General features: G+C 52.3%; 1 protein-coding gene across 1 annotated transcript; it reads left to right on the top strand.

The window, feature by feature from the left end:
• Positions 1-12665: 12665 nt before the first annotated feature.
• Positions 12666-14094, top strand: NKX3-2 (NK3 homeobox 2; the record flags this gene model as incomplete). The annotated part of the gene is made up of 2 exons (XM_082482262.1): positions 12666-13095; positions 13548-14094. 2 exons carry the CDS (start codon positions 12666-12668, stop codon positions 14021-14023), a joined length of 906 nt encoding a protein of 301 aa, XP_082338388.1. The 3' UTR covers positions 14024-14094.
• Positions 14095-15538: the final 1444 nt, after the last annotated feature.

The raw sequence follows: 15538 nt of genomic DNA, 5'->3' as shown, positions 1-15538 counted from the left end.
CTAATTTTGAACTTAGAACTCTTTTTGGCCCTCAAGCACAGGATATATCCTTTTGGGGAAGCTTTAACCACAGTAAAACGGGACTCCGGCACTCCTGGGCACACCCCCAGTGAGATGCCAGCTGCTTTTCTGCCTCGGAGGAGGACAGAGACGGAGCGTGACAGCGGGAGAGTGAAGCCACCAGGGACGCGCATGATGGGCTGCTGGGCCATGGGGCGGCACTGGCAGCGGGCACCCTTCCCCTTCCCCGCTCCCTGCAGCGGGGAGTGTGGTGGGACTGCCAACCAGGGGGGGTGGAGGTCGTAATTAGCCGGTTCGTTTCTCTATGCGGATGCAGCTCTGGCAGTCAGCTGCCTGGTAGCCACAGACTTGGGAGGAGGCAAAGACTGGCTGGTCCGGCAGGCAGGCTGCCTAACCAGATCCTACAGATCTCCAGCGATGGCAACACCCCCCCATCTCACCTGACCCTTGTTGCTGGTTAGATTTAAAACATTTTTTTCCTAACCTGAATTTCTCTGTTGCAATTTATGCCTTTTATTTCCTATATGACCGTATCTCTTTACAGCAGGGTGCTACCCTCTTGAAGACTCACATTTTGCTTAGTCTACTTTTGTTTCTAGTTTTGTTACTTTTCTGTTTTCAAAAAACAAAACCCCTTTTTGTTCTCAGCTTGCAGTGTCTCATATATTTTCTCCCCCTCTTTCCCCACTGAATAAAAAAAGAAAAGAAAAAGAAAAGGAGGAAGAGTGTGGAAGCCTCAATTTAGAAAGCATCATAAAGCAAAGTTTTCTTCTGTTTTAAAATAAACATATAAAACAAGGGAAGTGTTCTGCATTAAAAAAAAGAGGTTTTTTTTCAACTGTTCAGACATCTATGATTTTATTTATATATTTTTCTGACTTTTTTTTCATACAAAGGCTTCAGATTTTTGCCTTGCAGTTAAGCTTTGCAGGTATACATTAGTTTACCTTAGCCTGGAGCTAACAGACCAAGGAGCGTCTTCAAGGGTAGCCAAGAAAGGAGAAAGGCAGCTGTGCCATATAACACATTCATGAAGCTTTACTGTTACAGACATACTGTTAACTCCATTTTTCTTGCGCGAACAAAACACTGTCCAGTTACCGTTATAACTTCGTAATAGATGTTCATACAATTTTATTGTATTTTCAGAATTGGGGAAGTTTTGCTTCTGAAAACAGCAATAGGCTCAGGGTGTAAGTGCTAAGTACTTAAAATAGAGTTGAATAATATTTGCTACTATGATTATATACCACAATGGCAATAATCCAAAACAGAATAATCCATCACAAGTGAACACAAAGACAAGCAAAGGCTACCACAGTAGTGGACGTGGGGATGTGTTGTACTGAGGCACTTTATGAGACAGAGAAGGAAAATTCTTCCATTCCCTCATAACGGTCTCCTTTTTAAGAAAATAATAAAATGTTTGGGTTTTTTTTTAATTTCACTTTTCTAAGTAAGTTCACTTAATTCTTCTCTTGAGATTTGTCAATTTGATTTCTTGAAATAATGGAATTGTTCAAAGATACCAGTAAATACAGATCTCATTCCTTTGTTCCTCTCCCTCCTTTCACATCTTTCTCAAATTTTCACAGATTTTATCACTTCTTCTATTTGAAAAAAAAAATAAAAATGAAAGAATGGGAAAGTGACTGGCAGCTTTTTAAAAAGGGAAAGAAGTCCACTTACTTTTGTTTTCACTTAAGGTCATCAAACTCGAAACTGTCCATCTGCACCAGCTCTTCAATTTTCAATGACCAGGGGAGAGAGATGGTATGAAGCCAAGGTGCAACACATCCACTGGACCAATACTTGCTCTGTGCTCACCCAACAGCTGGAATATCGTGCCTTGGTCTGAGTGGGGTCTGTCAAGGGTGAATATACCAAAATATAAAGAGAAAATCTTTCAGCATATTCCAATAAACTGTTAGGGGCCGGAATCATCACAAGGTGAAGATCCTGGTGCTGCTGGACTCCTTGGCAGCATTGCCAGTAAGGGAGACGGCCTTTTTCCCAGCAGGGCTGAAGCCACACGCGACTGGTTTTTGAGACTTTCCCAGCCGCCTTCTCCTCCTGCAAAATCCACACTTGGAAGGCAGGAGAGGGACTTGCCCGATCACTTGCCCTTATCAGACCCTCTGTTTCTGCGCACCTCGCTGCGGAGGATTAGGGGGACGAACAGTGCAAATCCCCACCAGAAAAGCGATTGCTGTGCCGCAGGTTGGGTGGGAGAAAAGATAAAAAATAAATAAATAAATAAATAAATGGTTTTTTTCCCCGCACCAGATAGTCCTAAAATAGCCACTAGATGGCAACGGGTGCCTGCCAGGTAGCACGGCGCGCACCCTGCGCACACACGGGCTGCAGCCAGAGCTCGGGGGGGGGGGGGGGAGGGGGGGATAAGGGGGAGGTAACTTTGGGGCACACCAGACCGGTAAGGGCACGGCAGAGGAGCAAGGAGGGGATGGCATGCGACGGTCCCTGGGGCCACCCCTGCGGGGCCATCCTGACCTGCCCGCCCAGCCGCTCCTCCTGAGCTGCGGCGCTGCGCGGCTCAGCCCCGGCAGAGTGCCGCCGTGTTTGGCAGGAGTACCGACTCCCAACTCGATATTCGTGAATATACTGCATAGCATGCCGCGCATAGCTCTAAATCCCTCTGCTGTTACCTTTATAGATACAATATATCATATTAAATTCCATATAACTCGGTGCTATGTTTATGGGCACATCGAACTTCTTGAGGAACAAGATTTGGAGGTTTATGAGAAGCTATCCATTCCAGTCACAGCTACCTCGCCCAGACCTTTCCGTTTCTCTCGTTTTCCAGCCCCCCTGTTCCTAGCACTTCGCCAATCTAACTCCCTCCACTCTCACATCTCATCTGATCTCTCACTGCTCAACATCCTTCTGTTCTCATCCTGTGCCCCCCGGTTCCCTTACAGGCTCCCTCTCAGCTCTCGGTTCTCCGTTCCTTTCCTCTCCCCCTTTCTTTTTCCTTTCCCTCATCAGTTTATTGGATACTCTTGGATCAGGCAGGCCCTGACCTCTCCCTCTACCCCTGTCCTTTTATTTCTTCAAAAGTCATTCAGCTCCATTTTTCCCTCCTCTCAATCTTTTTGCAATGACCAAGAACTTTTGTGGATGGCGAAAGTAGATGGTAGAAAGTAGAAAGTAGCTCTTACTAGCCACTGAGAGTAAAGATGATAAGAGAAATTGTGAAAATAACTATGAAAGCAATTATAATCCCCTTTTTATTAGCTGCCCTTATTCCTCATTTTCTGCAGTTAATGCTGATGTGACTGGAATCACCTTTCAGGCTCCCAGGACGCAGCAAGCAAGAACCGGGACAGAGTCAACATCCAACACCAGCTGAGCCAGCAGGTGGGAAAATAAAGCCCCTTCTTGAAGAAAATCATCAAACACTCTCTGCATCTTGGAGAAAATGCACAGGGGATTTCTGTATGTCAGCTGGGGCCCAGATGCTAGGGCACATGACAAGGGATGTATGTCAAATACAGCCAATAACGTCCCAATATTTTCATAAGCTGGTCTTATCACGAGGCTCAGAATCAACACTTTTTGAAAAGGAGTTTGTTAAATGCAAGGGTATGGCACTGAACTGTTCATGAGAAATACCACTACCACATACCATGTCCAAAGGGCTAGGGCTACCGAAAAGAAGCCGTGCACAGATTCCTGTTGTGACATTGATTTGTAGATGACAGGCTAGTTTTCAGCTACACAGCTGGTAGTCTTGTCTTCTCCTCACTGAAAGGATCTCACTATCTCCTTATCCAGGTGTTCTGACATTTAATATGCTCTCCATAAAAGCAGCTGCTACCTTATACCAAAGCAGTTACGTGACCTGCCCAGGCCTGCTTCTCTGAAGTCCCCATGTACTAGAAAGTAGCTCTAGGAGCTGTATTAGTGCACCTGGCCAAACGCAAACCAAGAAGCAAGGCATTTGTGGTTGGAAGGTTGCAGTTCTTCCATGCCACATACTGCCATAGCCCCCATAGACTGCAGGGATGCCACCTCTTCGCTCCGAGGGTATTGCCTCTCTTCTAGAGGCTGCCAGCAGTTCTCAGGGCTTCACGGTCAACACACCTTATGGCTGCAGAGATTTCTTACAGTTAGCCCTTCAGAAGCCACTAAAATAGGTAAATTAAGCCCTGGGAATGAAATGTTAAAGTATGTGAAGGTTCTTTGCCTTTGGATGACTTTGGTCCCCTTCATAACTGTGGGCAAAGTCAGAGATCTGAATATCAACAGGAGCACAACTGATCAATGTGGATGTATACCATTCGTGTTCGGGATGGTCAGTCAACCAGACAATCATCGTGACAGCACAAGGAGATTAGACTACAAGGACTTTGTTGCATATTTTCCAGAAGACTATACTGGAGACATCTTTTTGGAGCTATGAAGCATAAAACTTTGCTTTGTTAAGAGTTGCATTTCCTGATGATGGATCATATCAAATGCAAAATAGCATATTCTCCTGCATAGCCCTTCTCAAAAGGACTCCCTTTGAAACAGATGTGTTGCACAAAGCGTACACTATGTGAAAGATACCAGAAGTCCTCCAGAGGTATGGAAGGACAGTTGATTGATAGCAGCATTTTTGGCTGAAGATCGGGTTTTAAAGAGTCCTACAGGCAACAGGCTACAGGGGTCCTATATGGAGGTGGAATGCTGACTGTATAGAGAAAAGCGTGGGGGTTTTAATCAGCCCTCATAAAATACAGACAATGCTGTAGAGCACCAGAAGGCCACACCATGCACTACCCTCTTTCCCAAGCAGGCAGAGCAGAAAGCTCTCATTCCTCCTGCCAACAATAACCTCACCCATAGCACGGGAAATCACAACTCACCGTCTTGAAAGTGTCTTTCCAGCCAACACTCCTTTGCCTTCCCCTTTTTACTCGCAGGCAGATTTCTGCATCCTTTTGTTGTGAAAAACCTCCTGGAGAAATAAAAGGACTTTCTCAGTTTTCCAAGGGATTCATAACTGACATTTTTCCTACCTGTATGTCTGGTCCCTCTCACATTGCACAAGTTTTCCACTAAGTCACGGGAGTCCTTTAGTACTGGAGACTCCTTCAACCATCTCATTTACATTCATGCAATGAGTATGGTGTAAACTGCCTTTGTCATATTATACATTTTTATTCTTTGTCATATGCCTTAATATTTTTTTTCTTCTGGTTGGTAAATCCCAAAATGTGTCTGGCTAATACATTATTGAAATAGCCACTTCTATGACAGGCATGCCCTGAGAACCCACCCAGGCTGTGCTTCCCTCAATACCATAGAAGTGCTCAGGAGGAGGCAACCTATAAATCAGAATCTCTAAATTTAGGTGAAGACAACACTAATGAAGATGGGAATTCTGAGAAGAGAGAATGAGCGTCATAAGGCCAAGAGAGGGTGCATATCTGCAGTCGTCCATAATTGACATGTTCAAAGTCTCTATTCTCTAAGATACACACAGAAAATATGAACAAGATCTGTATTGCCTGCAGAAAACTTGTATCATGTTTGCTAATTTTCGGGCAGCCAATTAAATCTGCATGTGAACTGAACACAACAGGGTCACTAATTTATTTGTGAAGTTTATGTAACTATTTGTATTCTCACTGAGCAAGCCAAAAGAATGAGTGATTTAATGTAAAAGCTGTGTTCAGATGAAATGTACAGTCACTGTACATACAAAATCATTGCCAGTGGAAACAACCCACACAGTGAACCTGCTAATTGCCCTAACTTCATAAACCCAACACGGCATCCAAGGTCTCCATGCTCAAACAGCTTGGCTTGGCTGCTCCACCACAGGTCATCTGACACGGATTGCGGCAAGGCCAACGCCGTGGCCGTGTCAGGCAGCTACAGGCACAGGCTCCCCTGCCACACAGCAGGTAAAGCTGGGGCCTTGTTTTCCACCGGAGGTGTCAAAAAGCTCTCAGGGAGGCTGGGGTCCCTTCAGAGAACAATGCTACCACGGACGGAGGTGCTGGGTCTCACCTGCCTGGCTTCCCTCTCTGCTCACTGGAGGGATGGGTACGCTCCCAGGGACCAGACCAACCACCCTGTGCAGTTACCCAGGGAACTCACACCACTGGTTTCTCTTCAGACACATGAAATCAATCACACGGGCCTGGATCCAAAACAGGACGGACACACCACGATTCTTATCTCTGCAACACGTCGTGTTTGAGGCACCTGAGTCCAGCATTGGCGCTCCTGAGTCGGACCTGCTTCTCCGAGCAGGTACCCCGGCAGCCAGCGCTGCACGCAAGAGACTGCCCAGGAAATGCACAGAAAAGCCACCTCCTCTCTCCCCAGTCCGGGCTGCCTGTTTGCTGTGAGGAGGATGTGGGGCTAATGCATCCTTAATCTCAAGTCCTGAAATTTTTGAGTAGTTGAGGATCTGTGTAAATTTATACCGGGTAAGTCCCAAACACTCCCAGATATTACCTTTGATGGGTGCCTACTCCTGATATGAATAATAAAGAGATAGGAAAATTAATATAAAATGACTGTTGACTTGCTATCAATAAAGATGTGTCTCTTAGACAAAGGTGTGAAATTGCTTTATAAATGTAAACAGTTCCAGTACCCTGAGAGGGCGCCAGGCTTACTTGATTTACCTAAGCGTCAGAAGCAATAAAAATATTTAAATGTTACCCCAATGTAGCCATTGATTTAATTACCAACTTAGTCCATTATATGTGAAAAGTGAGCTCAAATATTTCAAACAAAAAGTAGGAAAGGTTATTACTTATTTATACATTGAGGAGCAGTGGTAAAGGAAACCTGGACTTCATACGATGTTGTACCAAATAAACATCTAATGATTAATCTGTGCTATGAGTGTTCTTAAAAGCCTAGAGAGTTGCACACAGCAAATGCATCTGCTGTAATATGGCAAATACTCACTAAAACATTCTAGTAAATAATAAGGAAAAATTCAGAACAAGTAGATAGACCAGATACTGTATGGATGACATACATATATGACTTCGGTGTATTTCATTCTGTCTCTACTTCAATTTTTCTATCAGAGAGTGCAAATGAATAGAGTACGCCCCCCTTCTTACAATTGCTTGAAACAGATAAAAAGATAAATACAGGGGCTAAATATCACAATATTTATTTCACAGAAAAATTCAAAAGCTTTAGTTAATGACTCTGAGATGCATCTCGCCATTTGGATACGCTGGTTTGCTTTTTATTAGTAAATCAAGTTCATCTTGTCCAGGTTGTATTTCTATCCTACAGATAAATTCGTCAGAAGACAAGGAATATATAGCCATGCACTGGGCTAGTAGAAAAGCCTAGCACAAAAATAAGGAAAGAGTCAAAAAGAAGATTTATTTCAAAAGACGGCACTAAGCGGAAGAAACAACCGTATATCTTCACTCTTTCTCAGGAGCATGATGACTAGACAGTGTGTGTGTCTTATGCTTTTCAGGGTCTTGCAAAGAGGAATAATTCAGGAAAAAAAGTGCTGTGCAGTGAAATGAACTGCTGGTGGTTCAGGTTTTGTGCTCGGTACTCTGCATGCTAAGCTTTCACTTTTTATTGTAAAGATGAAGCACCAAGAGGGAGATTTGGATTGATTTTCCCAAAAACAGCAGCTGTGAGCAACAAAACTGGGCCAAATCCTGTCATCATATATACGTAACCAGCAAGATTCAAGCCCTACTTTCAGTTTGGTTGTAAACTCCTATAGGAGTGTTTGTGTTTGAGCCTCCCAGCCTTAAAGGACACGGGCTTTTCCCCATATAAGGAATATGAGCAGAGAAGGGGATTGCAAGCCAGATATTAAAAACTACTCAGCTAATTTGCTAAGAGGTTGTCAAGTTAGTAAGATTAAAGTTCATGCTGTCAACTTCATATTTGCACATTCTCCAAGTTTAATATTCAGTTGGATTCTAAAAATCATTCAGATTTTTTTCTCTTAATTGTAAGCGGTATATCCTTCTCTCACAGAAGTCCGGAAGCATCTTACAGTTGACATCCCAGCAACAACACGGGATCCTGACGTCAACTGCAAAAAAGCAATTTGAAGGCTGAGTGTTGCAGCAGTCGCTTACATGAGATCCCTCCCGAAATGCATGGAGAAATCCTACTAGGAACTTGTTTTAGAGATGTACGACAGTCACCTACTGTGTAGCTATGGTTACATTCACTTGGAAATAAATTGTTATTATTTAAGAAATAAAGTCAAAATCTGTTCAAGAGGAGACGACCTGAGAATTTCCTTAAAAACCAGCAAGTTGTCCAGGACATGTTTATGTGCCGTTGCTGCACAGCCAGAGAGGAGCACAGCCGAGGTAAAAACCATGAACCGAATCATCCCCATCACCGACAGAGTGACAGGGGATTAAAATTCCTTATAGGAAAGAAGCACTGTTTGTACCATCGCTGTCTTCCACCTAAGGCCCTGGAAGACCTGGCAGGAGACTCTGCAAGTATTTGCACCACTCTGTGTGTATCAGGAGGAAAACTAAGAACAAGTTTGGGGAGACAGCTTCCATCTCGGAAAAAAATATCACCTCTAATTAGGTATGGCAAAGGTATTACCTACCACCATGTGGGCTTTGGGAAGTGCTGTGAAGATGGCTACAGTGTGAGGCAGCCCTGGGCCATGCCTGCCTGCCTCTTTGGCCTGCCTCGGAGATGAGTTGGGACAGAAGTGGGACTGAGCCAGCCTGGCTCTGCCCTGGGAGCTGGTGCATGGTGGCTACATCACTAATTAATTTCCCATACTGGGCAAATCCTACCCTGAAGGAAAGGTTATAACATTTCCTTTTTCCCAGTGCAAGCTACTCCCTCCCAGGGGACCATCTGGGTCTGTTAATAGAACAGTCTATATTGTATAAAAAGTGTGTGCTCTTCACGAAGGCTTTTTTAAGGTTTTGCTGCCACTTTTGTGTACGTGTGCGTCCTCTTTCACGTGTTTATCTGATATTTTTATAAGATGCCCATGAAGCAGAACACATCCTTCCCTCTTCCATCGCCTCATGCACTATATGCAGTGCTTCTGTGAGCGAGTTCCCTCACACCTGGAAAGAAAAACCTCTCGGGTGACTGCAAGAAGCCACCTCACGCTGCAGCCAGCCAGGCTCCGCTCCCGCTTCCCCAGCCCGCACCGGGCATTGGCACTGGATACTGGGACAAGGCACTGGTGTCCTCACACGGGGTGGCCTTGCCCTGGCCCACCACGGTCCCCGATGTCCCCACGGACCCGCCGGGCGGCCGATGCCGGGCAGTGCGGCGGGGACGCCTCTAGGTGGGGCAGCCCGGCTGCCGGCCCCGCCGCTGCCGGTAACGGACGGGCGAGAGAGCCTCCTCCGCGGGGTGTCGGATACCCCAGCCGGGGGGGGTGGTGTCTCTGGTGAGCGCACGGAGAGGCACTTTACGGGGCACGGCGGGGTTTGGGGTTTCCCCGCTGCAACGTTGCACACGGCTGGAAAACGGCAGATCCGACACAATTATATGGGGTTTCGGCGGCTTCCAAACAGCGGGGAATAGGGGGAGGGGGGGAGGGGGGGGGGAGGGATGCGGAGCCCTTATCAGGGGTGGGGGCAACGTGGAAATCGTGCGGACATCCCCGTTTCAGGCGCTGCCCTGCCCGCTCGGCTGCCTCTCCCCCGACCGCCCCCCTCCCTCCCCCCCCGCCGGCCCGAGCCTTTTCCTGCGGGGAGGGTTTGCGACCAGTTTACACCACCAGCAGCACCACCCACGCTCGGAGGGAGCCCTGTGCCCGCCGCACGCTGTGGCCGGGCAGCCCTTGCCCCCCCCCCGCCGCGGGGCTGCCCCAGCTGCGGGCGGCGGGGAGCCGGCTGCGAGCCCTCCACCGGGGCGGCCGGTGCGGAGCGATGCCGGGCCGCCGCTCTGCCCCGCATCCATCCATCCATCCCTCCCTCCCTCCCTCCCGCTGCCCGTCTCCCCCGGCGGGGGCTGGAGGGCGGGCGCGGCGGGACCACCCAGCTGGCCCCCGGCCGCCGCAGCCCCGGCACCGCCGGCCCTGCCCGGCCTCCCTCCGCCGCCGCTGCTCGCTCTCCTCCCGGCCTCTTCCCCAGGCATTTCCTCCCCCCAAACAGTAGTTTTCTGCTGGGGAAGAAGGCGCAGAGATCGCCCCGGGAGGCGGGAGAAGGGAAAAAAAAAAAAAAAAAGAGAGAGAAAAAAAGAAGAAGAAGAGAGAAAATGAGGTGGCTGGGAGGGAGCTGGGTAAATTAGCGAAGAATTACAGCCATTGTAAACTAACCGCAGGTATTTCCAAGAGCTTGGACGCGAAACTTTGTAAATCAGGGACTTCGCGGGCTGGAAACTGGCTGTGCCGGAGCTCGGAGGGCGGCTGCGCCGGGGGGAGCGCCTTGTCCTCCCTCCCCCCCGCCGCTCCCCCGGCCCCAAAGCAGCCGCCTGTTCTGCCTCCTGCCCGGCGCTCTGCAGCACCTGAGCAGAGCCCCCCCCCCCCCCAAAAAAAAAGAAGAGGACGCCGGAGAGCTGCCCCGGCCAGTCCTGCCCGTCTCCGCCGTGCCCACAGCCCCGCTCCGGCCGTCAAGCCCCAGCCCTGCTCCCGCGACCCGCACCTCCAGCCTTTCCCCTTGGAAGCGCGGAGCCCTTCCCCTCTCCCCGCCTCTCCACCTACTCGTGTCCTCTGACCCCCCAAATTTCATCTCTCGGCTGTTTAGCACCCTTTAAAATGCCCGCCCAGGGCAGCCTTCCCACACCTCCTGTACATCGCCTCGTAAGTTGATTACTCGCAGCTTCCTCAAATGCCTTTTATTTCCCTTCAATTCCTAAAAAAAAAAAAAAAAAAATAATAAAATATATATATATATACCCTTTGGCTATCTCCTGAGTGTATCGTGGCACCTAAGTCTCGGGTGGCAGAAGCGATGGCTTTCCGGGGAAATACCTGGGTGGGAGAAAGGGATAATAAGTGAGCCCAAGCGAGGTTATTAAAACGGGCTGAATTCGTTCAAAAGGATAAAGCCTGTTCTCGCTCAGTCAAGCAAAGGTGCTCTCCGGCTTCGTGCTGCGTATGAAAGCGGGATTGTTTATTTTATTAATTTATTTTCCGCGCAAGAATGACGATTGAAAACGTTTAATTCGCGCCAGAGTCGTTGATAATCAATTACGGTGGCTTCGTGGTCTGCTGCGAACAGGCGCCCGTCTCCGTGGGATCGAGTAAGGAAATGTTGGAGGTGGCCGCTCGCCCGTGAAGGAGCAGGTTGCCACCCTGGGAATCGGGCTCGCCGAGCAGAGCCGAGTTTGGGGCTACCATTTTGATAAACCCCCCGTTGTCGCCTCCCCCCAGCAACTAATATATATATATATATAATTCAGGGCGGTTGAAGCGCGGGCATTTAATTTCTCGTGGAGCAGCTCGGCGCCCTCGCCGGGATTTTACTGTCAGCTCTGAGAATGGCAATAACGGCTAAAATAAAGACAAGCGTGACGCCTGCGGGCACGTTGGTGTTTTGGCGACGGGTCGCATTTATACCCTTCACGTGCGCGCGATAGGTTTCCCAAAGCTCCTCGTTCAGGGCCGTTTTCTTTCCGGGAAAGGATGGGTCCGGGGACGGCGGTCTGCCCTCCCGAGAGCGGTCTTTTAAAAGCCCCGTGGGCCGAAAGACCGTCCCTAATATAAAACTGGCCGCGCTTTTAAACAAACCGGGCGGTGAAAAGCCTGTTTTGTCACAACCGCTCATGGCGCTTTTTATATATTTTTTTTTAATATATATTTTATTTTGGCATTTACACCCGCAGAGCGGGCGGCCGACGGGGCTGGCTGGGCGCTTTCCCCCGCCGAGCCCACCATCCCGGCGCGGCGTCGCCGTCCCCTCGACAGACCCTGCCGTAAGCCGTGTCCCGAGGCTCAGCCTGCAGCGTTGTGTGTGTGTCGTGTCCCCCCCCTCCCCGCCACGTTTTCCGCCGTGACCGGACCCTTCCCCGCCGCCGCCGGGCTGCAGCCCTCATTGCCCGCGGCCAGAGGGGAAAGCACCCTGGAACTCTTATCCTTCGTTCTCCGGATGGGAACCACGGCTCTCCGCCGAGGAGCGGGACACTCGCTTCGAGGCGACCGGCGGGGAACGGGGAAACGTGGGCAGCCCCGCGGGCCACAAGGGGTTAAAGCGCGGCGCGCCCCCGCGGAGGCGCATCGCTCCGCGGCGCGGCGGAGGTGGGGGAGGAGGAAGGAGCCAATGGGCGGGCGGGCCGCGCGGGGGCTGCCCAATGGGAAGGCGCGGGGCCGGCGCTGTCACGGCGGCGTTGAGGGATGACAGCGCCGCCGGCAGAAAAAGGCAGAGGGCGGTCCGGGGCGGGACAGAGCGGGGCGGAGGCAGCGCCCGCGCCGCAGGGAGGGACCGGCGGTGGCGGCGCCCGCGCCCGGCCGAGCGCAGCGCGGCGCAGCGCGGCGCGGCGGCCCCGGCCCTATGGGCGGGCGGGCCGGCGGCGTAGAGAGGCTGCCCCCGCTGGCGCCCGCCCTCCAGGCGGCAGAGAAGGGCCCGGCACTGGCACTGGCACTGGCACCGGCACCGGCGCGGCCGCGGCCGGCGATGCGGTCGCCCAGCTGAAAAGGCGCGGCGCGGGACCCGCTGCTCGCCCGCCTGGCCGCCCGCCGCCGGGACATGGCCGTCCGCGGCGGCAACGCCCTGACGCCTTTCTCCATCCAGGCCATCCTCAACAAGAAGGAGGAGCGCGCCCGCCACGCCGCGGGGCGGCCGCCCCCACCCCCGGGGCCGGCCGGCGGCTGGCGGCTGTGCGGCGCCGTCGCCGAGGGCCCGCCGCTCCCTTCGCCCGCCGCCGCCGCCTCCCGCGCCCCAGCCCCGCGGACCCCGGCGGGCTGGGATTCGGACTCCGCGCTCAGCGAGGACCCCGAGGGCGAGCGGCGCTCCGAGGAGGAGGGCGCCGGTGGTAGCGCCCGCCCCGCCGAAGCCGGTGGCGGCGGGGGTCGGCCGGCGGCGGAGGAGGAGGAGGAGGAGGAGGCGCAGCCCCCGGAGGCGGCGGAGCGGGACGCCGCCGGACTCAGTGACAGCGAGATGTCGGCCGCCGTCTCAGGTAGGGGCGGCCCCGGCGGCGGCCCCTCTGCACCCGCGCGGGGAGGGCGGGAGGATCCCGTTGCGGGGATGGGAGGCTGAGAACGGGGGACATGGGGGCTTTCCGTCGGCCCCGCGGGCCTGTGCGACGGGGCCGGGCTGTGCCAGGAGAAAAAAAGCCCCCGAAACGCGTCCCGCGGGGCGAGGGGAGGCCGGAGCGGGTTGGGCCCTTTGCCAAGCAGAGGCCGCAGCCCGGGAGGGCGCCCGGAGGAGAGCGAGAAACCCCGGCTGCCATCGGCGGCTATCCCGATGGGGGGGCGCGAAGCGGCTCGGCGGGGCCTCCGCCCGCCCCGTCGCTGCAGGCGGGCGGCGAGGAGCGCGCGCGGCCGGGTTTGGGGCCTCGTAGGAGCGGGGGAAGGCGGGTATCCCGGTGCCTGCCGGCCCTGACCGCCGTGCTCTCGCCCTGCCCCGCAGATCGCAGCCCCCCGGAGGAGGAGGACGGAGCGGGCAAGTGCGGGAAGCTGCTGCCGGCGGAGGAGGAGGCGGCGGCGCCGAAGCCGCGGAAGAAGCGCTCCCGCGCAGCGTTTTCCCACGCGCAGGTCTTCGAGCTGGAGCGGCGCTTCAACCACCAGCGGTACCTGTCGGGGCCCGAGCGGGCCGACCTGGCCGCCTCCTTGAAGCTCACCGAGACGCAGGTGAAGATCTGGTTCCAGAACCGGCGCTACAAGACCAAGCGGCGGCAGATGGCCGCCGACCTGCTGGCCGCCGCCCCCGCCGCCAAGAAGGTGGCCGTCAAGGTGCTGGTGCGCGACGACCAGAGACAGTACCACCCCGGCGAGGTGCTGCGGCCCCCCTCGCTGCTCTCCCTCCAGCCCTCCTACTACTATCCCTACTACTGCCTGCCCGGGTGGGCTCTCTCCACCTGCGCCGCAGCCGCCGGCACCCAGTGAGGGGCACACACACATCCCCCCCGCTCCTCCCCAGCCCCCCCACCACACACACTGGCAGCCAGGAAACCCATCTCCCCTCTGCCACCTCCCCATCCAGCTTCTCAAATCCAGAGCCCCAGCTGCAGCTCTCAGTGCCTCGGACAGTATTTATTATTATTTTTATTGGTATTTTTATTATTAATATTATTTGGATGGTTCCTCACCCTCTCTTCTTCCAACGTAGGACTTCTCGGCCACCCCCGCCCCAACCCTCACCCCGTCCCCACCCTGCCAGCCGAGGACTCTCGCAATTCGGCACGACTAGTTCATGGTATCCATGTTGTCAGTGTATTTGGTGTAGACTTTTTGTTTGTTTTATTTTGCTTCGGATTGGTAGAGACTCGATCTTGTGTGGGAGAGAGAAAAAGAGAGGGGGAAAAAAAAAAAGAGAGGAAAAAAACCAACCAACCCTCAAAACCAAATGCAGCTCAGAAGAGGAGATCAAGGACTCTCTCGGTGGATTGTAAGGAAGATGATTTTTGACGTCTGTTTGAGCCCTTGGTCTTCCAACTCGTTGCAAACTGAGTGTGCCTTGTATGGTGCTGAATGTAAGGAAGCCTCTTTCAGATCCCCCCTGCTCTTGTTGCCCATGTTATTCCTGTACTCCATGATCCCTGGCAAAGGATAAATATGTCACAAAAGGGTGAGACTTATATCGAAACTCCCGACTTCTTCTTTTCCTTGTTTCCTGAGATCTTTCCGTGTTTGGGGAGGGAAGAGTTACGGATTTTTCGCACTTTCCAGTTGTATTAAAGTTGTTGTTGTTGGTATTATTTTTATATTCAATGTGAATATTTCTAGTCAGGCTTTTTAAGAAATCGATGTAACGGGAAACTTTAATACCATCAGTGCCTTTTACAGTTCTTCTGCAGACCTCTCCTTCAGGGGCGGGGATTTCTGATCTGCTCGGCAATGTAATTACAGTCTCTTTCTTTCAAGGTAACTCATTGCTTTTTTTCTTCTCCCCCCCCCCCCCCTTTCTCTTTTAATGGCACTGTGCACTCAACTAGATTATTTACTTCAAATGAATTGTGAATGTTTGTAAGCTACCCGCTGTACTTTTTTTTTTTTTTTTAATTTATAAACTTTAGTTTAACACTTAGCTCTGCCGCGTGTGTTGTTTCTGAGAGCGGACACGGATTTCCCCAGTGACTTTTTCCCCGCAGCAGACTTCGGGCTGTAGTTCAGACCACGTCCCTCCTTTTCCCACTCGCACGGAGGCTGGCAGTGGGCTCTGGTGGGAGATGGCAGCTCCGGCGGTGGGGATGGTGGGACCTGGCGGAGCTCTCGCCCTCCTGTCCCCGGGGCCGCTTTGCCCGTGGCGCAGCGCCGGTGCCGGTTCCCTGCTTGGGAAGCGAAGGGGCTATTTGATAACGCGTGCCGAGGCGGGAGCCATCCCCTCTTCAGCGGGAGAGCCGCGATCGCCGGTTTAATTTTCGGCTGCCTGGGTCACGGTGAGGATGCGGTGCGCTCGGA

Source organism: Vanellus vanellus (assembly GCF_965231255.1).
Source record: "Vanellus vanellus genome assembly, chromosome: 4".
In the NCBI taxonomy this organism is placed as follows: domain Eukaryota; kingdom Metazoa; phylum Chordata; class Aves; order Charadriiformes; family Charadriidae; genus Vanellus; species Vanellus vanellus.
The sequence above is the reverse complement of the archived record's forward strand: the minus strand, read 5'-3'. Positions and strand labels throughout refer to the sequence as shown.